Source organism: Gorilla gorilla, chromosome 17, assembly GCF_029281585.2.
Source record: "Gorilla gorilla gorilla isolate KB3781 chromosome 17, NHGRI_mGorGor1-v2.1_pri, whole genome shotgun sequence".
Taxonomy (NCBI): domain Eukaryota; kingdom Metazoa; phylum Chordata; class Mammalia; order Primates; family Hominidae; genus Gorilla; species Gorilla gorilla.
Genome location: NC_073241.2, coordinates 30,956,188 through 30,980,276, shown reverse-complemented (window position 1 = coordinate 30,980,276; position 24,089 = coordinate 30,956,188). Strand labels below are relative to the sequence as shown.

Genomic DNA, 24,089 nt, shown 5'->3' with positions numbered 1-24,089 from the left:
GGGCCCAGCACTGCCTACTCCCCTCCAAGTTCTTCCCAGCAGTCTAAGCCTGGCTGGGTGCCCCCTGCTCCTCCAGGTGCCTACTTGGGCCTTTGGGTAGACAGATTAACAGACAGGGGAGGCTGGGTCATGGTTTGACCACCCCAGGACCCTGACCGGGGGCTCAGCTCATGACCCTGAGCCTGGGAGAGATGAGGCCATGCCCTCCAGGGCACTCAGCATGACCCGGCCCAGTGGACGGGACTGGGTAGCTTCCTTGGTGCAGGGGACTGTCATGCTAGGACAGGGTCACTCACCAGGCCAGGCCCCTGCCCCATGACTTGTGGTGGAAATGTCCTTTTGTTTTTGTTTTTTGCTTTTGTTTTTTTGAGACGGAGTTTTCCTCTTGTTGCCCAGGCTGCAGTGCAGTGGTGCAATCTTGCCTCACTGCAACCTCCACCTCCCGGGTTCAAGCAATTCTCCTGCCTCAGCTCCTGAGTAGCTGGGATTACAGGCACCTGCCACCATGCCTGGCTAACTTTTTGTATTTTTAGTGGAGATGGGGGTTTCACCATGTTGTCCAGGCTGGTCTCCAACTCTTCACCTCAGGTGATCCACCTGCCTCTACCTCCCACAGTGCTGGGATTATAGGCGTGAGCCACTGCACCCGGCCATGTGATGGGAATGTTCTGTGTCCATAATAGATGCTGCATATTGCTGGCCCAGCTCCTGAGGCTCTTTGGACCTCCAGGAATCGGTGTCTCTATCAGGGACCCTTAATCCTGACCCGGACTCCCGGCTGGGACCCAGGGTGTTGGAGTGGCAAGAGCGCTGTCAGGCCTGGTGAAGGGTGTGAGCTGTCCAACGGGGCAAGGAGGAGGCAGGGCCTGTTCTGTAGTTGGACAGACAGAGCCCTCTAGCAGCTTTCTGGAAGACTGAAGGGCAGGCGATGTTGGAGGGAGGGAGTGCAGGCAGCAGCTGTGAGGGAGTTCAGGTCAGAAACAGGTGGCACCTGGATTCACGCTGTGGTAGGTCACGGTGGGGATGAGGGGCTGCTTTGGATTGTGCTGGGGATGTGGGGTGGTGTGCTGTTGCATGACTACTGCCAGGTCTCTCTGCTCTTGGTGTCTGCATCCAGGGCTAGGAGGGGGTCAAATGTATCACACTATCGGCCCCAGGCCCACCAAGCCTGGGGAGGTGGCCACACTTCCACGATGGCATCTGGATGTTCCCTGTGTGTGGGGAGGGCACAGGGACTCCATTCATAGACCACCTCTTGGATAGTGTGTCTGCCTCTGAGGTCAGACGCTCTGCACTGGGACAGGGTGGAGTGGAGGGAAACCCAGCTTGGGGCTCATTGGAGGGGCTTGCTGGCAGACACCTCCCTTTGTGGGAAACTGACTGTGGGAGAGGGGAACTCCAACCTCTGTCACCACATCCCTCTTCCCTGTTGTCACACCTGTCACCTGCTGCCATATCCATGAGACTTCCCAAGGGTCACTGCTGCCACTCACTGCACAGCCTGGAAGGGAGTCCACAGGGGACATAGAGTGAGCAAGAGACCTGTGCCACTCAGGCCTCCTGGGGGTGTCCCCAGTGCAGCCATGATGATAATCACAGCTACCATTCACCAAGTCCTACCCACAGTCTAACCTACTCTATTCACAAAACTCCCAGCAGCAAGGCAAGTGAGGTGCTGCCGTCATCCAGGCTGGACAGTTCAGTGATTTGCCTGAGGCCCCACAGCAGGTGAGTGGCAAGTCCAGCATCAGAGCAGGGCATGCTGGCAGTGCCCCCTGAGCCCCCTTTGCCATGCTTACCACATGCACATCCTGGGCTTCTGCAGGAATGCCCTGTCCCCTACCTGCCCTGCTCCATGCAAAACCCTCTTTGAGCTGTGCCTGGGAGACGTGCTGAGAGAATTCATGGAAACAAATGTGTTACTGACAGCCTCTTTGCCTCCAGAGTTCAACTGGAGACAGAGAAACCAGCCAGAGGCAGAGGGAGGTAACACGGAGTCCCCCAGAAAGGTCTGGGCTGCGCGTGCTTCAGGTAACCTCCCTTGACCTTCAGGAGAAGAAGGCTGCCTGATCAGAGAGTCTCTGAAGAAGATCCTGTGGCTGCAGGCTTCAGCAGAGTGTGAGGGAGACCCCAGTTATTTCCTCAGGTGTTTCCACCAAATCCTCCTGTCTTTTGTGGCCAACACCCCAGGCAAGGCTTGGGGTCCCCGTCTGCTGCTGGACGGTAAGTCCTGTCCCCGTGGCAGTGAATCTGTGGGGTGTTCTGATTGTGGGCACTATGGAAGCTAAACCCCATGCTCCAGGTGGGGTGGAGGGTCTTCAGAGGACTCCTGGACAGTGCCAGGCTCTAAGCTGAGGTGGGGGACACAGGAGAAACCAGGCCAGGCCCATCCCTACTGGAGCTTCTCCCTAAGCAGTGGAGGCTCAGCCACTGTGAGGAGGTAGGCAAGGCCCTGCAGAAAGAGGGGTGAGGAAATCTGGGGGCTCCCAGGAAGGGTCGCTGCTGGAGATGGGGTTCTTACCAGGATGGGCTCTGAAGATAAGCAGGGAGGATTTGGGAGGGCAGAGATGAGGCCCAGAGCTTCTGGCAGAGAGCATGGCCTGCGCAAAGGTCTGGGGGCCTGACAGCCTGTACGTATTCTGGGAAGCAGGAAGGAGACACAGGCCTTGTGTTTCTGAGCCCCGACTTTAGACTGTGCCCTGTTGGGGAGGGGCCAGGGAATGTCTGAGGCTGGGCCTGACCCTGCTCCTTACCCCGTGGGAGCAGCAGAGCCATGAAGAAGAAGTTAGTGGTGCTGGGCCTGCTGGCCGTGGTCCTGGTGCTGTTCATTGTCGTCCTCTGTCTCTGGCTGCCCTCAGCCTCCAAGGAACCTGACAACCATGTGTATACCAGGGCTGCCGTGGCTGCGGATGCCAAGCAGTGCTCGGAGATTGGGAGGTGAGTGGGGCAGGGCATGGGACATGGGCCCTGAAAACTGGGCAAGTGGACCAGAGCAATACCTTCACCCCTCTGAGACTCAGTTTCCCCACATGTAAGCTTTGCTTGGACTCTCTCAGTAGCCTTTGGGAAGGGGATGGTGACTCCGAGAGCAGGATGTGGGTCTCCTAGAGCCAAACAGGGCCCCTTTTCTCAGTTCTAAGAGTCTCTGTCTCTTTGGATAAACTCCACTGTTTTGTTGTTTGGTGGCTATTTTTACTTATTTCTTCCTATCTATCTATCTATCTATCTATCTATCTATCTATCTATCTATCTATCTATCTATTTAGAGATGGAGTTTTGCTCTGTTGCCAGGCTGGAGTGCAGTGGTGCAATCTCAGTTAACTGCAACCTCCGCCTCCCAAGTTCAAGCGATTCTCATGCCTAAGCCTCCCAAGTAGCTGGGATTACAGGCGTGTGCCACCACGCTCAACAGATTTGTGTGTGTGTGTGTGTGTGTGTGTGTGTGTGTGTGTGTGTGTGTGTGTGTTTCCGAGACAGAGTATCACTCTGTTACCCAGGCTGGAGGGCAGTGGTGCAATCTTGGCTTACTGCAGCCTCCCCCTCCCAGGTTCAAGTGATTCTCCTGCCTCAGCCTCCACATTAGCTGAGACTACAGGCATGTGCCACCATGCCCAGCTAATTTTTGTATTTTTAGTAGAGACAGGGTTTTGATATGTTGGCCAGGCTGGTCTTGAACTCCTGATCTTGTGATCCTCCCACCTCTGCCTCTCAAAGTGCTGGGATTACAGGTGTGAGCCACTGTGGCCTGGCCTAATTATGGTGTTTTTAGTAGAGATGGGGTTTCACCATGTTGGTCAGGCTGGTCTCGAACTCCTGACCTCAGGTAATCCACCCACCTGGGCCTCCCAAAGTGTTGGGATTACAGGTGTGAGCCACCATGCCCGGCTTATTCTTTTCTGTTTTTTTTTTTTTTTGGATAGGAGACAATTTCTTTCTTTCTTTTTTTATTTTATTTTATTATTATTATACTTTAAGTTTTAGGGTACATGTGCACAATGTGCAGGTTTGTTACATATGTACACATGTGCCATGTTGGTGTGCTGCACCCACCAACTCGTCATTTAGCATTAGGTGTATCTCCCAATGCCATCCCTCCCCCCTCCCCCCAAGGAACGCTGTTGCCCAAACAGGGACATGAAGGGCTTATTCTTTTTTTAAGGTGGAGTCTTACTCTGTCACCCAGGCTGGAGTATAGGGGAGCGATCATAGCCCACTGCAGCCTCAAACTCTTGGGTTTAAGTGATCCTCCCGCCTCAGCTTCCTAAAGTGCTGGGATTACAGGTGTGAGCCATGGTGCCTGGCTTCTACTGTTTTATTCTATTTTAGACTCTTATCTCATGTTATATATAAAGATCAGTTCCCTTCTAAAGACTTAAACAGAAAAAATATTATGTTTTTCATATTTTGAGACAGGGTCTTGTTCTGTCACCCAGGCTGGAGTGCAGTGGCATGATCATAGCTCACTGCAGCCTTGAACTCTTGGGCTTAAGCGATCCTCCCACCTCAGCCCCCTGAGTAGCTAGGACTACAGGCATGCATCACACCTGACTAATTTAAAAAGACTGTTTTGTAGATATGGTCTCACTCTATTGCCCAGGCTGGTCTTGAACTCCTGGCCTCAAGTGATCCTCCACCTTGGCCTCCCAAAGTGCTGAGATTACAGGTGTAAGCAACCATCTCTAGCAGGGAAAAAAAATGTTATTAATGAAGTATAGCAATTACCCTTTTTGTCCCAATTATAAAAATCATGTACATTTGTTTGCTTCATAAAGAGGAAACTGTCTGGGCAAGGTGGTCTACACCTGTAATCCCAGCACTTTGGGGGGTTGAGGCGGGCAGACCACCTGAGGTCAGGAGTTCGAGACCAGCCTGGCCAACATGGTGCACTCTGTCCCTACTAAAAATATAAAAAGTTAGCGGGGCTTGGTGGTGTGCGCCTATAATCCCAGCTACTCAGGAGGCTGAGGCAGGAGAATCGCTTGAACCCAGGAGGCAGAGGTTGCAGTGAGCTAAGATCATGCCACTGCACTCCAGTCTGGGCAACTGAGTGAAACTCTGTCTCAGAAAAAAAAAAAAAAGAAAAGAAAAAGAAGAAACTGTAATCCCAGCACTTTGGGAGGTTGAGGCGATAGGATTGCTTTAGACCGTGAGTTCGAGACCAGCCTGGGCAACATAGAAAGACCCTATCTCTACAAAAAAGACAAAAATTGCCCGGTGTGGTGGTTCTTACCTGTAGTCCCAGCTACTCAGGAGACTGAAGTGGGAGGATTGCTTGAGCCCAGGAGGTCAAAGCTGCATTGAGCCAAGACTGTGCCACTGCACTTCATCCTGGGTGACAAAGTGAGACCCTGTCTCATAAAACAAAGGCTGGGCACAGTGGCTCATGCCTGTAATACCAGCACTTTGGGAAGCCAAGGTGGGTGGATTACTTGAGCACAGGAGTTCTTGACCAGCCTGGGCAACATGATGAAACCCCATCTCTACAAAATACACAAACAAACAAAATTGGCTGGGCATGGTGGCATGTGCCCATAGTCCCAGCTACTTGGGAGGCTGAGATGGGAGTGTCAATTGAGCCCAGGAGACTGAGGCTGCAGTGATCTGAGATCACACCACTGTACTCCAGCCTGAGCAACAAAGAGAGACTTTGTCTCCAAAAAAAAAAAAAAGAGGCCAAGGCAGGCGGATCATGAGGTCAAGAGATAGAGATCATCCTGGCCAACATGGTGAAACACGGTCTCTACTAAAAATACAAAAATTAGCTGGGCATGGTGGCATGCACCTGCAGTCCCAGCTACTCAGGAGGCTGAGGCAGGAGAATGGCTTGAACCCGGGAGGCAGAGGTTGCAGTGAGCTGAGATCGTGCCACAGCACTCCAGCCTGGCAATAGAGCAAGACTCCATCTCAAAACAAAAAAGAAAGAAACTAAAAACAAAAACCCCAAAACTCGAATGGACTTCTCTTCCATCCTCCTTTGGGCAGGTGGGCAACAGGGTGTGTATGCGGGGCCAGGGTGGAAGCCTGCAGGTTCTCATGCCTTTATGTGCCACAAGGCAGGGATGCACTGCGGGACGCTGGCTCTGCAGTGGATGCAGCCATTGCAGCCCTGTTGTGTGTGGGGCTCATGAATGCCCACAGCATGAGCATCGAGGGTGGCCTCTTCCTCACCATCTACAACAGCACCACCCATGAGTGCCTCGGAAGAGGAGAGGGAGAGGGGCAGGGGTTGTGGGTTGGGCCGAGGCACAGCTCGGTGGCCCCCAGGCTCACGTGGCATAAAGGGTTTGGGTGGGTGGGCCTGCCTACCTGCTTCTCCTTCTAGGAAAAGCTGAGGTCATCAATGCCCACGAGGTGGCCCCCAGGCTGGCCTTTGCCAGCATGTTCAACAGCTCGGAGCAGTCCCAGAAGGGTAAGCCATGCTGCAGACTTGGGGCATGGGTGCAGAGCTGGCTGAGCCACCGGGAAGGGGCCTTGCCCACAGGAGCCTGCTCCCGTCAGGGTTCAGGGGCAGTTCTAGTACCCCCCATCCCTTCCTGGCCCCATAGCACCGTCCCACAATGAGTGGTCAGGACCACCATCACCACGGTAAAGGGCCGGGAGCTTCTGTTATTTCTGCTAAGGCCTCCGGGGCCACTCTGTGCAGCACATGGAAAGAATAATTATTATGCTAGCAGACCTCATGGACCAGGGCTCACTGGGGCCCACGCTCTGCTCTGCGCTTTTCAGCCACGAGCCTCTCACAACCCTCCCTGCTCCTTTGGGCTAGGGGATGCTGTGTGGATTCCCATTTTACAGGGTGAGGATGCTGAGTCTCAGACAGGTCATGCAAATCAGCTGAGGTCACACAGCTGGGAGGTGGTGAAGCTAAAATTGAACCCAGGCTGTCTATATCCTGCCTTTTCAACAGGCATCCCATTCACTCATTTGTTCATTTGTGGGGATGGCGCTCTAGAATGTGAGGTGGAGTCTCTCTTTTCTAATCTGGTCTTAAGTGGAGAGGAGGCCCCCAAATTCCCCAGGTACCTGAAGGGAAGCCACTGTCCATCCAGGAAGCCACTGTCTGTCCCCAAAGGAGGCACAATAGATTGTGAGATAAAAGTTGGAGGATGGGAGGGTCTCAACAACTCAACGCCTCTAGTCCTAGCACTTTAGGAGGCCAAGTCAGGAGGAGCACATGAGCCCAGGAGACCTGCCTGGACAACATAGCAAGACTCCATCTCTACAAAAAATGGGAAAAAAAAATTAGCTAGGTATGGCGGTGTGTGCTTATGGTCCCAGCTACTCGGGAGTCTAAGGTGGGAGGATCACTTGAGCCCAGGAGGTTGAGGCTGCAGTGAGCCATGATTATACCACTACACTCTAGCTTGGGCAACAAAGTGAGACCCTGTCAAAAAAAAAAGGCTGGGCCTTTTTTTCACAGGCTCACGCCTGTAATCCCAGCACTTTGGGAGGCTGAGGCAGATGGATCACCTAGGTCAGGAGTTCAAGACCTGCCTGGGCAACATAGTGAAACCCTTTCTCTATTAAAAGTACAATAAGTCGGGCATGGTGGCACAGGCCTGTAATATCCCAGCTACTCAGGAGGCTAAGGCAGGGGAATCACTTGAACCCAGGAGGTGGAGATTGCAGTGAGCCGGGATCATGCCACTGCACTCCAGCCTGGGCAACAAGAACGAAGCTCCGTCTCAAAAAAAAAAAAAAACAAGTTGGAGGATGGAGGGGCAGGACACACTCACCATAGCAGGCCTTAGACTTCAGGTGGGGGTCCTGGGTGGCGCCCTTTGGAGTCTTCTGCAACATACTCAAGCTTTGATTTTTTTTTTCTTCTTTTTTTTTTGAGATGGAGTCTCACTCTGTCGCCCAGGTTGGAGTGCAGTGGTGCGATCTCGGCTCACTGCAAGCTCTGCCTCCTGAGTTCACGCCATTCTCCTGCCTCAGCCTCCCGAGTAGCTGGGACTACAGGTGCCTGCCACCACACCCGGCTAATTTTTTGTATTTTTTAGTAGAGACGGGTTTTCACTATGTTGCCCAGGCTGGTCCCTCGATCTCCTGACCTCGTGATCCCCCTGCCTCGGCCTCCCAAGGTGCTGGAATTACAGGCGTGAGCCACTGTGCCCCGCCAATCTTTCATTTGTTTTTAATACTCATTGAGAAACTCAGCATCTATAGATATGAAGTTGCTCAGGGTAAGAGAATGCGGGAATCATAGGCTTGGCACCTTGTGGATGCTTAGAATCATTTATTTAACTAGAATGTATTGAGCATTGTCTTAAAGAATCAGCTGTTGTTCCTGAAGCTGGGGTGAAAAACAAAGATGGCAGAGGAAATCTGTGACACTCCAGGTGGGAAAAGAAACTAGGCAGGTGCGGGTGTGTTACGGGCTGCAGAAAAACAGACCTGGAGGGCCTCAAAATCTGGGACTCTATGGAGGGTGACCCAGTCAGGGAAGGAGACATCTGAGCAAAGACCCAGAGGCAGAGATGGGGTCAGGGGAGTTATCTCCTGGTCTGCTATCCAGGTGTGATGGCAGGGACAGAGCCCTGTGGGGAGCTAGGGAGGCTGCAGCAAGTGACCCAAGGGAAATGGCCCAGGTTGTGTGGGATCTCTTAGGTTATGGTGAAGCCTCTGCTTCCTGTCTGAGGGAAGTGGGGGCTCGTGGAGTGTGTGAGTGGAAGGGGATGGATCTGGCCTACGGATTGCTGTGTAAGGGGCAGGGAGCATGTGGGGACCTGTCCAGAGGTCACTGCAGTAATTCGTGGAGAGGGTGCTGGGAAGTGGCTGATGCTGGACAGACACACTTGGAAGTGGAGCCTGTGGATTTGAGGATGGGTTGGGTGTGATGCTTGTGTAGGGAGTCCCCGGGGACCCCTGATCTTTTGTCTGTACCTGGAAGGATGGGGTGACCCTAATGGAGACAGGCAGAGTTCTCAGGACGCAGGTTGAGCAGACACTCAGAGCTCGGTTTTGGGCACGGTGAAGTTTGAGATGTTTTCTTCGAGCAGGCAGGTAGATACTCAGGTCTGGTGATCAGAGGAGCAGTCCAGGCCAGCAGGTCAATTTGAGAGTTAGTGCATAAATGGAGGCTGAAGCTCAGATGTCAAGCAGACCACGAGGAGAGAGAGCAAAGACAGAGGGGAGAGTAGGAGCTAGGATGGCAGGCGGGGGAGACTCGGGTGGAGCCAGGTGCTGGGATGCAGGGGCGGCTCCCAGGGAGAGTGATGAGCCCAGTAAAGCTGAGAGGGGCACTGGGTCTGGCAGTGTGGGGGTCACCAGAGAACTTGGCAAGTGTGGCGGCATGAGAGTCTGATTGGCCTGAGGTCAGGAGAAGATTTTTTTCTGATATTGATACATGATATTTTCTATATTTATGGGTACATGTGAGTGCTTGTTACATGCATAGAGTGTATAATGATCAAGGCAGGGTATTTGGAGTCTCCGTCACCTTGAATATTTTTCATTTCTGGGTGTTAGCACCATAGTCCTCTCTTCGTTACTTTGAAATATACAAAATACTGTTGCTAAGCATCATCACCCTGGTCTGCTATCAAAGATTAGAACTTCTCCTGTCTTGGCTGGGCACGGTGGCTCACGCCTGTCATCCCAGCACCTTGGAAGGCTGAGGTGGGTGGATGACCTGAGGTCAGGAGTTTGAAACCAGCCTGGCCAACAAGGCAAAACCCCATCTGTACTAAAAATCCAAAAATTAGCCTGGTGTGCTGGCCTGTGCCTGTAAACCCAGTGACTCGGGAGGCTGAGGCAGGAGAATCGCTTGAACCTGGGAGGCAGAGGTTGTAGTGAGCTGAGATCATGCCACTGCACTGCAGTCTGGGAGACAGAGCAAGACTCCATCTCAAAAACAAACAAACAAAAAACAAAACAAAACAGAAAAGAACTTCTGTCTAACTACAAGGTGGAAGGAATCATGTGCTGGGTGTCAGACCTTCTGGGATGTATGTGCAGCTTCTAGGAATTGAAACCACCAGCTCTTGGAAACTTGTGCTAGGCTTCAGGGTGGGAGAGGCAGTTCTAGAGCAGCAGCCGCCAAGCCAAGCCAAATGGCCCCAACATCTCTCGCAAGAGCAGGAGAGTACCTGGGGGCAGAGGCCATAGTTGTACCTTTCTGGGCAAAGGGTCAGTGTCTGTAGTGTCCATATGGGCAGTGGGGCTCGGGGGGAAGCAGGCCCAGGGGTCTGTTTCCAATGACCTCCTCAAAAGTCAGAACTGGAAGGCAAAACCCCTTATAGACTGGGTGCACCTGTAATCCCAGCATGTTGGGAGGCTGAGGTGGGAGGATTGCTTGAGGCCAGAGTTTGAGACCAGTCTTGGCAACGTAGCAAGACCCCTGTCTCTACAACAAATAAAAATAAAAAATTAGGCTGGGAGTGGTGGCTCACGCCTGTAATCCCAAAACTCTGAGAGGCTGAGGAGGATGGATCACCTGATATTAGGAGTTCAAGACCAGCCTGACCAATCTGGTAAAACCCCGTCTCTACTAAAAATGCAAAAATTAGCAAGGATGGTTGTACATGCCTGTAATCCCAGCTACTTGGGATGCTGAGGCAGGAGAATTACTTGAACTCGGGAGGTGGAGGTTGGAGTGAGCCAAGATTGTGCCATCGCACTCCAGCCTGGGCAACAAGAGTGAAACTCCATCTCAAAAAAAAAAAAAAAAAAAAGCCATGTGTAGTGGGGTATGTCTGTAGTCTTAGGTACTTCAGAGGCTGAGGTGGGAGGATCGCTTGAGCCTGGGAAGCCAAGGCTGCAGTGAGCCATGATTGCACTACTGCACTCCAGCTGGGACAACAGAGTGAGACCCTGTCTCAAAACAGACAAACAAACAAAAACCCTTATAGTTGGATGGAGAAACTGAGGCTGCGAGAGGGGACAGGATGGAGGTTAAGGCTCAGTCTTGCCTCTCTGGGGCAGTAGAAAAGAGGAAGGGAGCCCTTTCTTAGGGCTGGCTGTGTCTTGAAGGTGGCCTGTGCTTGACCTGGGTCAGGGTGGGATCTGCTCTTGTTTTGGCACATTCTGGTGGAGCCCATGAGTCTTACAGGATAAGCCCTTGTGGTCAGCGAGATGGGAGGGGGTCTGGCCTGGCACAGGATTTTAGACATGCAGGAACCTGCACAGACAGACACCTCATCCTGGGACAGCAAAACCCAGCCGCATGCTACTGCTTCCCCTCCTGTGCCCTCCTCAGACATCCCTGGTCCATGTACACTCCTACCTGCTGAGCCCCTCTTAAAAAAAATTAAACATCCCCTCCTAAAAAAAAAAATTAAAATTAAAAAATAAATAAAAAAATAAAAAATCCCCTTCTGCTGGGCGTGGTGTTCAAGCCTGTAATCTCAGCTACTCAGGAGGCTGAGGTGGGAGGATTGCTTGAATCCAGGAGTTCGAGATCAGGCTGGGCAAGATGGCAAGACCCCAACTCAAAAAAGAAAAAAAAAATCTTTCCTCCTAAGCCTCATTGCCCCATCTGTAAAACGAGTCAGGGACTGTGCCTGGGATGCTGCCTGCGAGAGATCCCGATGTCCCCCACTCAGGGTCACTAACTGTGGCTCTCTCTCCCCAGGAGGGCTGTCGGTGGCGGTGCCTGGGGAGATCCGAGGCTATGAGCTGGCACACCAGCGGCATGGGCGGCTGCCCTGGGCTCGCCTCTTCCAGCCCAGCATCCAGCTGACCCGCCAGGGCTTCCCCATGGGCAAGGGCTTGGCAGTAGCCCTGGAAAACAAGCGGACGGTCATCGAGCAGCAGCCTGTCTTGTGGTATGTCTGTGGGTGTGGCCCCCTGACACAGGCAGGGCAGGCACAGCCCAAGGACCTTGCAGGCTGTAGCAGCAGTGGAGCGGCCCTCTGCCTTCAGGACCCTGCGCTGATAATGGGATGAGGAGATACAGACCCTTCCCACCACGTGTGGGGACACATTCTGAGCGTGGGGTCCCAGTGGCCACTGTGGCTGGCCATGTGTCCTGAGTGGCAAGGGACACTAGGAGGTTCCCGGAAGGGACACTAGGAGGATGAGCGCTGAGTGACAGGGCCACCCACCTGTGACAGGCGCTGCCCCTGCTTTGTGCTGGTCTCCTGTGTGGGCAGGTGTGTGGGGTGGTCTGGCTAAGTCCACCCCACCTGCTGCCTCACATGAGCCCCCTCTGCCCCAGTGAGGTGTTCTGCCGGGATAGAAAGGTGCTTCGGGAGGGGGAGAGACTGACCCTGCCACGGCTGGCTGACACCTACGAGACGCTGGCCATTCAGGGTGTCCAGGCCTTCTACAACGGCAGCCTCACGGCCCAGATTGTGAAGGACATCCAGGCGGCCGGTGAGTGGGTAACCTCAAGGGCCTGGGTGAGGAACTCTGCAGTGGAAACCCTGAGCTGTAGCCCAGAGCCATGGGGTCCTCCTGTCTTGCCTGAGCCCGCAGGAAGTTCCTGGTGGAGGAGGGTCAGTGACTGGCCATGTGGGTCCACAGCTCCTGCTTATATCAAAACCAAGAGAGGCCACACAGTCCAGGAGAGCAAGTCCCTGTTGGGGTAAATGCAGGTGTAGGCAAGAGCCAGGGCTGGGGAAGCACTAGAATACAGCCTGAAGATCCAGGAGGACTTCTTGGAGGAGGTGGTGGCTGGGCTGCAGATAACTTCGTTAGGCAGAGAGAGGAAGGGATTCCTAGCAGAGGAACAGCTGGGCTAAGGCCCAGTAGAGGGGGCTTTGATTCACCAAGAGGGTTACAAGGGATGAGGGTCGCCTTGAGAGAGGCATGGGGAAGGGGATTTGTGGGGCAGGGGCCTGGAGCTTGGCTGTGGCTTTCTTCAGGTAATTTTTGTCACTGTTTCATGGAGGAGGGTGATTAGCTTGTCGACCTTTACCACTGAGGCTGGAAATTGGCATGCCAATACCCTGTCTGTTTGGAGCTGACTCCAGGAGAATTAAGAGCCTCCCTCCCTCCCTCTATCCATTCATCGTGAGGAGAAGAGGCCAAGCAGCAGGGACACCGGCAGGAATTCTCCAGTTAGAAAAGGCCCTCTGAGCCAGGTGCGTGGCTCACGTCTGTAATCCCAGCACTTTGGGAGGCCCAGGCGGGTGGATCACCTGAGGTCAGGAGTTCAAGACCAGCCTGGCCAACATGGTGAAACCCTTTCTCTACTAAAAATGCAAAATTAGTCAGGCATGGTGGGTTGTGCCTGTAATCCCAGCTACTTGGGAGGCTGTGGCAGGAGAATCGCTAGAACCTGGGGGGCTGAGGTTGCAGTGAGCCGAGATTGCACCACTGAACTCCACAGAGTGAGACTCCATCTCAAAAAAAAAAAAAAAGAAAGAAAAGGCCCTCTGAGGCCAAGCTTGGTGTCTCATGCCTGTAATCCCAACACTTTGGGAGGCTGAGGTAGAAGTTGAGGCCAGGAGGTCCAAGACAAGGCTGGGCAACATAGTGAGTCTACAAAAAAAATATTGAGAATCTACATAAATATAGTGGGGGTGGGGGTGGGGAACAAGAAAACAAAAAATTCAAAGCATAGTGAAAAGAAATATAGCAAAACCCGGCCGGGCATGGTGGCTCACGCCTGTAATCCCAGAACTTTGGGAGGCCGAGGCGTGTGGATACAGGGTCAGGAGATCGAGACCATCCTGGCTAACACAGTGAAACCTGTCTCTACTAAAAATACAAAAAAATTAGCCAGGTGTGGTGGTGGGTGCCTGCATTCCCAGCTACTTGGGAGGCTGAGGCAGGAGAATGGCGTGAACCTGGGAAGCGGAGCTTGCAGTGAGCCGATATCACGCCACTGCACTCCAGCCTGGGAGATAGAGTGAGACTCCATCTCAAAAAAAAAAAAAAGAAATATAGCAAAACACAACAAAAAAAATTAAAATTTGCTGGGTGTAGTTGTGCCTTTAGTCTCAGCTACTGGGGAGGGTCTGCTGGAGGATCACTTGAGCCCAGGAGTTCAAGGCTGTGATTAAGCCACTGCACTCCAGCCTGGGTGACAGAGCAAGATCCTATCTCTAAAAAAAAAAAAAAAAAAACAGAAAACACTCTCTGGCCACAGATGAGAGAAGGCAGACAGGAAGCCACTAAGCCAAGCAGGCAGAGGGCAGGTGGCCCCAGACCGGCTGTCAGGTGGTGAGCAGTGTCAGGGAGACAGGAGTGCCAGAGCTGGTGAGGTTCCCAAGGAGGTGAGGTTGCCTGTGGCCCCCTCCCAGGGCACAGTCTCACCCCTCCAGTAGTGCACTCTGTCCTCCCTGGTAGGTACAGGCTTTTCCCCACCACCATGGTGAAGCCATGCCTGCCCCCAACCCCACTGGGGCAGCTCCATCCTCCACGCAGTGGTGCAGCCCCATCCCAGTGCCCATTCGAGCTGCTGTCCCATTGCAGGGGGCATTGTGACAGCTGAGGACCTGAATAACTACTGTGCTGAGCTGATCGAGCACCCGCTGAACATCAGTCTGGGAGACGCAGTGCTGTACATGCCCAGTGCGCAGCTCAGTGGGCCCGTGCTGGCCCTCATCCTCAACATCCTCAAAGCTGAGTGGTTGCACCACAGCTGTGTGGTAGGACCCATGACACTGCCTCTCTCTCCCCACGCCCCACCCCTGCTGCATCTCTGCTCGCCCCCCATGCCACATCTTTCCATCACTGAGCTCCCGAGGTGTGTCCCTGCATCACAGCTCACCATGTCCTGAAGGAGGCAGTGCAGAGCGACAGGGCTGAAGCGGGCAATGCTCAAGGGTTGGAGGAGGAACAGGAGTCATCAGGAGGGAGAGAGGTGCAGGAGCTCAGGGCTGCAGGGCCTGGTCCAGAGGGTACCCTGGTCCAGTGGGTGACCCTGCCACTTGGTCACTGAATGGCCAGAGCTGATGCGTGACGTGAGGCCCAGGCTCAGGAGCCCTCACCTTACTTCACTCTCACCACAGCCTTCTGAAGCAGCTGCTGCTATTGGTTATTAAACGCTCCTTGAGGTGGGCAAAGTGGCTCAGGCAGTTGTTAACCCTCTGAGCCCCTCAGAGTCTCTGGGGCTCAGCAACATGCACCTGGCTCTGATCAACCAGGGTACAGCTTCTCCCGGGAGAGCGTGGAGACCCCCGAGCAGAAGGGCCTGACGTACCACCGCATCATAGAGGCTTTCCGGTTTGCCTACGCCAAGAGGACCCTGCTTGGGAACCCCAAGTTTGTGGATGTGACTGAAGTAAGGGGCAGGGGCTGGCCCACTGTGGGTGTGGGGCCTGCTGTAGAGGCATCGGGTGGGCTCCCCAGGGTGGCTACAGCCTCACATATGCTTTCTGAATCCATTCCTGCCACAAACTTTGATTGCGGGCCTACTGTGTGCTCAGATGGACTGGTGGGTGACCCCCAGTCTTGGCTTCTGCCCCACAGAACTGACAGTGTGGGGAATTAGTGGCCACCCTCCTACCTCAGGTCCTTTGCACATGCTGTGGTTCTCGAGTGCTCAGTGCTGAGATGAGGAACACATGGGGGCATTGCAGCCCTCGGGCATGGTGAGATGGATGGGTGAAAGGGAGACGGCCAGGTGAACAGAGACCTCGGCCACCCACTCCCTGTCACTCCAAACTAATGCTTCCCAGATGCCACCCTCAGCCCTGCACCACCTGACCCACTCACTCAGTAGCTGCCCCAGCTCCACGCTGGGTCCCTATAAGACCCTGTCATATCCCTTCCCGCTGAGGATCCTCACATTCCTCCTTACCTACTTGGGTCCTTGGCATTCCTGGGTGGATCTGAAGACCCCACCACACTGACCAGTGACCTCCCAGGAGGGGCGTCAGCTGCCCGGGTGGTGTCTTCTCTTTCCCCGTGAGCATTCTGCACCTCTGACTCCCGCTGCAGCCAGTGACCTGGTGTCTTGTCTCTCTGAGGGGACAGAGCCACTGCAGCGTGTCCCTCTGCCCTCCCTTTTGGCTAAGGCCAGCTCTTTCATCTACTTGCTGGCTCGGGGTGCTGTTCCCACAATGCTCCTTTCTGCCTCTGACGATTTACTTCTTTATCACGGATTATTCCCGAAAGAAAGGCAGCTGTTGTTGCTCTAGAAATTTCTATCTGCTGCCTCCTTCTGTCCTTTGCTCCTCTTAGAGCAAACATGGCTGGGCTATGTCCTCTCTCCCTTCAGGGTATCCCCTCCCCTGCTCTATCCCCATGCCACCAGATCTCCATGTCCAGCCTCAGTTTCCCCATCAGGCCCCACTCAGCAGCATCTCACACAGCTCACCACACTCTCCTCGAGTTTTCATTTTGCAAATTTTTCGCACCTACAAAAATGTAAAAAAATCCCAAAACTGCCCAAGCATCAATGTTCCCTTTTCCTGGAGTCTGCAGTGTGGACGTTTCTGCCAGATTTCCTAACTCTCTCCGTCTCCACCCACATCTATTGGGATTCGTGTTTTTCTGAAGGATTCCACAGTAGGTTACTGATGTCACACCTCAGGGTGTGTCTCAAAAGTGAGACTTGAAGATAGCACAGCAGGATGTTGGGGTGACACAACCTGCTGTCCCTTCTCTTTGCCTACAGTAGGCTCCCTTGGCTGTTTTGTTTTTGTTGTGTTTTTGTTTAGACACAGAGTCTCTGTCATCCAGGTTGGAGTGCAGTGGTGTGATCTTGGCTCACTGCAGCCTCAACCTCCAGGGCTCAAGCAATCCTCCCACTTCAGCCCCCTGAGCAGCTGGGACCAGAGGCACGTGCCACCAAACCTGGATAATTTTTGTATTTTTTTTAGAGACAGGGTCTTGCCCAGACTGGTCTCAAACTCCTGGGGTCAAACTATCTTCCCACCTCAGCCTCCCAAATTGCTGGGATTACAGGTGTGTGTTTTTTTTTTTTTTTTTTTTTTTTTTTACAGAGTCTTGCTCTGTCACGGAGGCTGGAGTGCAGTGGCGCTATCTCAGCTCGCTACAAGCTCCGCCTCCTGGGTTCACGCCATTCTCCTGCCTCAGCCTCCCGAGTAGCTGGGACTACAGGCGCCTGCCACTGCGCCCAGCTAATTTTTTGTATTTTTAGTAGAGACGGGGTTTCACCATGATTGCGATCTCCTGACCTCGTGATCCGCCTGCCTCGGCCTCCCAAAGTGCTGGGATTACAGGCATGAGCCACCGTGCCTGGCCTGTTTTGTTGATTTTTAAAGCCCAGGGCAGTAGTCTTGGAAAATGTCCCACATCGTGGATTTGCCTTTCTGTTTCCTTGAGGGCAGTTTCAGACAGAACACCTTTCCCTGGGATTGGTCAACTAATCTGTGGGGTGTTGCTGAAACTTTATTTTATTTTATTTTATTTTATTTTATTTTATTTTATTTTATTTTATTTTATATTTTATTTTTGAGACGGAGTCTCGCTCTGTCCCCCAGGCTGTCCCCCAGGCTGGAGTGCAGTGGCGGGATCTCGGCTCACTGCAAGCTCCGCCTCCCAGGTTCACGCCATTCTCCTGCCTCAGTCCCCCAAGTAGCTGGGACTACAGGTGCCCACCACTGCGCCCAGCTAACTTTTTGTATTTTTAGTAGAGACGGGGTTTCACTGTGTTAGCCAGGATGGCCTCGATCTCCTGACGTCATGATCCGCCCTCCCATAGTGCTGGGATTTCAGGCCTCGGCCTCCCAAAGTGCTGGGATTACAGGCATGAGCCACCGCGCCTGATGTTGAAACTCTCTTGAGGCATTTTCTTCGGCCTTTGGGTCCATCCTCTCTGTCTCCTCCTTGACCTCCTCATCTCCTCCTCGCCACTGCCTTGGGGACCTTGGCCAGGCTCATGGCATCCAGCAGCCACTCAATGTCAATACTTCCATGTTCATCTCTCAGCCTGCCCTTGCCTGTGAACCCATGCTTATTTATTTATTTTTTTTATACTTGCACCCATGCTCTTCAGGTCTGATGAAGTGTCCAATATCAAGCTTCTGACCATACCCAAACCTGCCCCTTCTGCAGGGTTTATCTCGCTAGTCGGCACCATCCTTGATTCTTCTCTTTCTCCCACCCAGGCCATCATCTCTTGCCTGGTTGATACCCACAGCCTCCCCTTTGGGATTTATCCTTATCCCTGTCATAGCTGCCAGAGGGACCCTGTGAAAACACTCCCCAGCCTGCTCATTCCTCTGCCCTAAGCCTGCATGGCACAGAGCAAAAGCCAGTTTTTATGGGACCTAGGAGGTCCTGTGGGTTGGGCCCCAGCCTGCATCTTCATCCTCTTCTCCCCACCCCACTCCATTCACTCTCTGCCTATCGCTCACCAGCCTATACCACCTGCCTCAGGGCCTTTGCACTGACCATTTAGGCTGCATTCCAGGCTCTTTTCACACGTTGCCTCCTCTGAGAAGCCCTCCCTGACCACTCTGCCCATACCTCATGCCTCTTGATTCCCCTTACCTGGCTTGTGGTTTCAGCACTTTCCCTGTGTGTGTTTGTTTTTCTTGGCATGAGGGTAGGACGTAAGTGTCTGTTCCCTGTTGATTCCCCAGTGCCAGGCATGCAGTGCAAACTCTAGAAATATTTTTTGCATGAAGGAATGAGTGATTGAATGCGGCAAGGGTCTGGAGGCTCAGGACCAGGCAGACAGACATTCAGAGTTACTGAAACGCAACAAAGACAGGGAGTCAGACTGGTCGTGCAAGGTCCTGGGCCTGCCCTTGGGTCCTGGGGAGCCACGGAAGGTTGTGGGTGCTAGAAGGTTTTGGTCAGAGTCATAGTCAGGGGCCTTCTGAGACCTGTGCCCCCTCCCTACCCTCCCTCCCCACCTCATCAGGCCAGCTCTGGGGCCTCGACAGGTGGTCCGCAACATGAACTCTGAGTTCTTCGCTGCCCAGCTCCGGGCCCAGATCTCTGACAACACCACTCACCCGATCTCCTACTACAAGCCCGAGTTCTACACGCCGGATGACAGGGGCACTGCTCACCTGTCTGTCATCACAGAGGACGGCAGTGCTGTGTCCGCCACCAGCACCATCAACCTCTAGTAGGGTTTGCTGGGCCGCCTGGGTGGGAAAGTGCCAGAGGCGGGTGGCCCAGGGACCGCCCACTTATCCAGTAAGGTGGCTCCGTCACCTCTTTTCCTGGTGGGAAACTGAGGCCCAATCTTGGTAGCTTATCCTGGGCCTCTCAGTGAGTATGTTTCAGCCTCAGTGGGTGGATAGGGACCAGGCTGGGCCAGGCAAGGTCGGGCGCTGTCTGACCCGGCTGGGTGGTAGCTTTGGCTCCAAGGTCTGCTCCCTGGTCAGCGGGATCCTGTTCAATAATGAATGGACGACGTCAGCTCTCCCAGCATCACCAATGAGTTTGGGGTACCCCCCTCACCTGCCAATTTCATCCAGCCAGGTATGGGGTGGAAGTCCGGGGGTGGGGGGACTGGGGTGGAGAGGGGCGGGTGTCCTGGGCAGGCAGCTGACGGGCATCCCTGTCTTCTCCCATCAGCCGCAGGGAAGCAGCCGCTCTCATCCATGTTCCCAACGATCACGGTGGGCCAGGACGGCCAGGTCCGGATGGTGGTGGGAGCTGCTGGGGGCACGCAGATCACCACAGCCACTGCACTGGTATGCGTCACCCCTTTTCTCCCTGGCCCTTCCCACTCCGCACAGCCCCCAAGCCATGCTGATCACACTCCCAATGCCCCAGACCATCATCTACAACCTCTGGTTCAGCTATGACGTGAAGCGGGCCGTGGAGGAGCCCCAGCTGCACAACCAGCTTCTGCCCAACATCACGACAGTGGAGAGAAACATTGACCAGGTGGGCCAGGGGTTGGAGAAACTGAGTCACGGTGTGGGGCCCCAGAGCATCCTGGGCTGGAGGCCTGGATCATCACAGAGTGGACAATGGTTGGTGTCCTCTCTCTAGTGTCTGGGCCATCTGGAGCCCCTGTGCCATGAGGGCCAAATCCCCTGCTCCAATGAGACCCAGAATGCCCCAACCTGCTCTTCCTGATGACCTGGCCTGAAATGGCACCACCTGGGCTGAGGCCTGTGACCACACAGGCGTGGTTCAGGTGGCATCTGGAGCCCTGCTCAGGCTTCCCCTCTCCTCCCACCCCCAGGCAGTGACTGCAGCCCTGGAGACCCGGCACCATCACACCCAGATCGCGTCCACCTTCATCGCTGTGGTGCAAGCCATCGTCCGCACGGCTGGTGGCTGGGCAGCTGCCTCGGACTCCAGGAAAGGCGGGGAACCTGCTGGCTACTGGTTGCTCCAGGCAGACAAGGCTGACAAGCAACCCAGGGACAAGATACTCACGAGGATAAGGAAGAGGACTTTGGGGGACGGGCTTCCCCTGTGAGCAGCAGAGCAGCGTAATAAATGAGGCCACTGTGCCAGGCTCCAGGTGGCCTCCCTGGCCTGTCTCCCCACTCTCTGGGCCTCAGTGTATTGTGTGTGAAATGGAGCCATCTGGCTGGGGAGGAACAGAGAGGTGGGATTCGGAGATCTTCACAATGCGGGCACTGGAACTAGCCTCAGCATCTTCAGCATGGGGAGAGCGGGGCACATGGCTGGGGGCCAGGGGAAGGTTCACACCAAGCCCTGCCCCTTCCCACCCTGATCCCTCGGACTTTGGGGCCAGGCCCTCCCTTACTGGGGCTGGGCAGTGACACTACCTAGGAGCAGCCACCAGGGGGTGTCACGACCCTGGCGCTTTCTTAGGCAGAGGGTGGCCAGCTGATGCTGGGAACCCGGGCGCCTTCTCAGACCCGTAGGCCTCCAGCTCACCCTGCCGATGACACTGGCGGTGAAGCTGAGGTCCGAGGAATGGGGACTGGGCAACAGGCTGGAGGAAAACATCTCGGTCAGAGCCACGCCCCTGGGGGGTTCCCAAGAGCAAGCCCAGAGTGAAACCCAAGCTTGTGATCCTCTCCAGAGGGAGGCCTGGTTCTCAGGGAACAGCAAACGGGAAGATGTCCCCAGATCCCAGGGATCAGGGCTTGGTCCAGCCGGGGACGCAGCCCAGAGGGAGTGGGTCCAGAAGGAAACAGCTAGACACAGCAGCCTTCACCATTGGCAGCCCCTCCAGGCCTCCCTCGGGGCCTGCTCCCTCCTCTGTGCACAGTTCCAACACCTGGAGCAGGGTTCTGGGAAGGGCTGGTGGAGGTGGGCTGGTGGGAGGCGGTGATCACAGCCCAGCACCTGGATATCACCAGGGGCACTGGGGCCAGGGGCCAGGTGAGGCCAGGTCAGGGCTATCCTTCAGGAGCCCCGAAAACCTGGTGATTCCAAAGGGCCCATAGACAAACAGGGTTTTATGCCTGTGGAGTCAAGTCCCACTGGGTCTGAGCTCTGGAGGGCTGTGTCTCTGGGGCTCTGCAAGGGTGAGGTGGAGGTAGGCTCAACTGGTGTACAAGTCACTCTTCAATCCTTATTTTATTTATTTAATTTTTTTTAAAAAAAATTAAACCAATAGAGATGGGGTCTCACTATGTTGACCAGGCTGGTCTTAACTCCTGACTTCAAGCAGTCCCCACATCTCAGTCTCCCAAAGTGCTAGGATTACAGGGGTGAGCCACTGCACCCGGCCTCAATCCTTATTTTGGCCTGAGAGGAAAGGCTGTGACCCCATTTGCAGGGGAGAAGACTGAAGCTGGAGGGGCAGGCCTTGCTCTGGGTTGCACAGCAGCAAGAGAAGTGGGAGCTGGCCATGAGACTTCCTGGACCTGACATGCTGGTGGGGTACAGCCTGGTTCTCCAGGTCCCATGGGGCTCAGCCCAGGACTACCTCGGGAGGTGAGGGACTTAAATCCTCTCCTTCATTCTTATCACCCCTTCCCCCATCATTTCCTGAGGAAGGACATTCAGGGACCTGAAGGGGTGGCCTGCCCCCTCCACACCTGTGGGTGTTTCTTATCAGGTGGGACAAGAGACTGAGAAAAGAAAGAGACACAGAGACAAAGTATAGAGAAAGAAAAGTGGGCCCAGGGGACCTGCACTCAGCATATGGAGGACCCACGCTGGCACCAGTCTCTGAGTTCCCTAGTATTTATTGATCATTATCTCTACCATCTCAGAGAGGGGGATGTGGCAGGACAATAGGGTAATAGTGGGGAGAGGGTCAGCAGGAAAACACATGAACAAATGTCTGTGTCATAAACAAGGTTAAGAAAAAGGTGCTGTGCTTTGATGTGCATATACATAAACATCTCAATGTATTAAAGAGCAATATTGCCACCAGCATGTCCCACCTCCAGCCCTAAGGCAGTTTTCTCCTATCTCAGTAGATGGAATATACAATCGGGTTTTACACCGAGACATTCCTTTGCCCAGGGACAATCAGGAGAGAGATGCCTTCCTCTTATCTCAACTGCAAAGAGGCCTTCCTCTTTTACTAATCCTCCTCAGCACAGACCCTTTATGGGTGTCAGGCTGTGGGATGGTCAGGTCTTTCCCTTCCCAGGAGGCCATATTTCAGACTGTCACATGGGGAGAAACCTTGGACAATACCTGGCTTTCCTAGGCAGAGGTCCCTGTGGCCTTCTGCAGTGTTTTGTGTCCCTGCTTACTTGAGATTAGGGAGTGGTGATGACTCTTAACAAGCATGCTGCCTTCAAGCATTTGTTTAACAAAGCACATCCTGCATAGCCCTAAATCCATTAAACCTTGAGTCAACACAGTACATGTTTCTGTGAGCACAGGGTTGGGGCTAGGGTTACAGATTAACAGCATCTCAAGGCAAAAGAATTTTTCTTACTACACAACAAAATGGAGCCTCTTATGTCTACTTCTTTCTACATAGACACAGTAACAGTCTGATATCTCTTTCTTTCCCCCACAGGGACCTTCCTGGCTGTGCCTCGGGTCAGGACCAGAATGACACCCATTCATTTCCCTGGGCCTTTGCTCGGGTGGTCCCTGCACCCTGGCCTCTGCCTGACGAGGATGGTGGGGAGAGGAGGGAGGACGTCCCCCACACTGCTGTCTCCACTGTTCCTGCTGCCCAGGCCTCTGGGCTTCCAGGACTGCAGCGGGTCGATGGGTGGGCTGGCCTGAGCCCAGGAATGCACTTCAGCTCCTGGTTGAGCAATGTCACTGAGGCTTGGGAGTCGGGTGGGGGCGGGAGGAGGCGTCCACAGGCCCCCATACCGAGAGAGGCAGCCGTGGGAACAGCCTACCTCTAAACAATCACTGCAGCCCAGGCTGACCAGGGGCTCTGGCCAGACATAGGGGCCTGGCAGGCTGTGTGGCCTGTAAGGACACAGTCTGTCTCTGTGCCTCAGTTTCTCTGCTACCCAGATGGAGGCGCCCGGACTCCAGGTGTAGACATCTGGAGCAGGCAGTGTTCAGCTAGGGAGGAAGCGGGGAGGACTGTGGGGGCCATGTGGGAAGGATTCCACCCCACATCACCTGCACCCCTGCTGAGGCTGGTCAACGGAGCCCCTCAGTGGGTCCTCACTCCCCTGGCTGCCTCCCATTTAGGCACCCTGAGGCCTGGGGAGAACAGAGCCAGGACAGTGTCCCCAGAGAGGCTGCGCTGCCAGCACAGTAGTAGCGGATTTGGATTCAGGGAAGCAGACCTGCAGCCAGGGTGGGGAAAGAGCTGCAGGTGGGGTGGGGCCCCCACATGGCACAGCCCCCCTCCCTGGAGGTCCATGCTGCATTTCCAGGACAGCAAGTCCCAGGGATGGATGGTGCCGGGTACCAAGGGCTAGAGGCATGGTCTGTCTGCATTTCCCACGTCAGTGTCTCGTAGTCACCAGCATTTGATGCTGTCAAGTCCCCCTGTCCTCTGTGCAGACTGGGAAGCCCTTGGCCACCCTGGGGGGGTTGGGGGACCCAGGCCAGGCTACAGAAGCATAAGGACTTGAACCCGGGTCCCGAGTGACACCACCTTGGGTCCTCCTCCTTCTGCCTCTCTTCAGCTCCACCTTGATGCTGACTAGGCTGGGCCATGCGGAGAGGGTTAGGGGATAGAGATGGGAGCTGGGGAGCAGGGCTCCACTCTGGGAGGGGGGCAGCCTTGCCGGATCCAGGGCAGAGTTAAGCGGCCCCAGCTCTGCTTTCCCAGAGCTGCTGAGAACATGGGGAATGGTGTGGAGGTTCCAGGGAGCCCTGCCCCTACCTGGCAACAGCAGTGCAGCAGGCACCAAGTTCTCCTGCACATTGCGACAGTGTGACCATGGGCTCTGGCA

At 54.4% G+C, this 24,089-nt stretch overlaps 1 protein-coding gene and 1 pseudogene across 1 annotated transcript in view; both read left to right on the top strand.

Annotated features, from left to right (window-relative positions):
- The window catches only part of LOC129528464 (immunoglobulin superfamily member 3-like), a 39,446-nt gene extending 37,405 nt beyond the window's left edge, over positions 1–2,041 (top strand). Inside the window, 2 exon segments of the mRNA XM_063699380.1 lie at positions 1,660–1,728; positions 1,945–2,041. Coding sequence (XP_063555450.1) covers positions 1,660–1,728; positions 1,945–1,990 — 115 coding nt within the window. The 3' untranslated portion in view covers positions 1,991–2,041.
- Positions 2,042–2,865: 824 nt separating this feature from the next.
- Positions 2,866–20,348, top strand: LOC129528162 (glutathione hydrolase 1 proenzyme-like; annotated as a pseudogene).
- Positions 20,349–24,089: the final 3,741 nt, after the last annotated feature.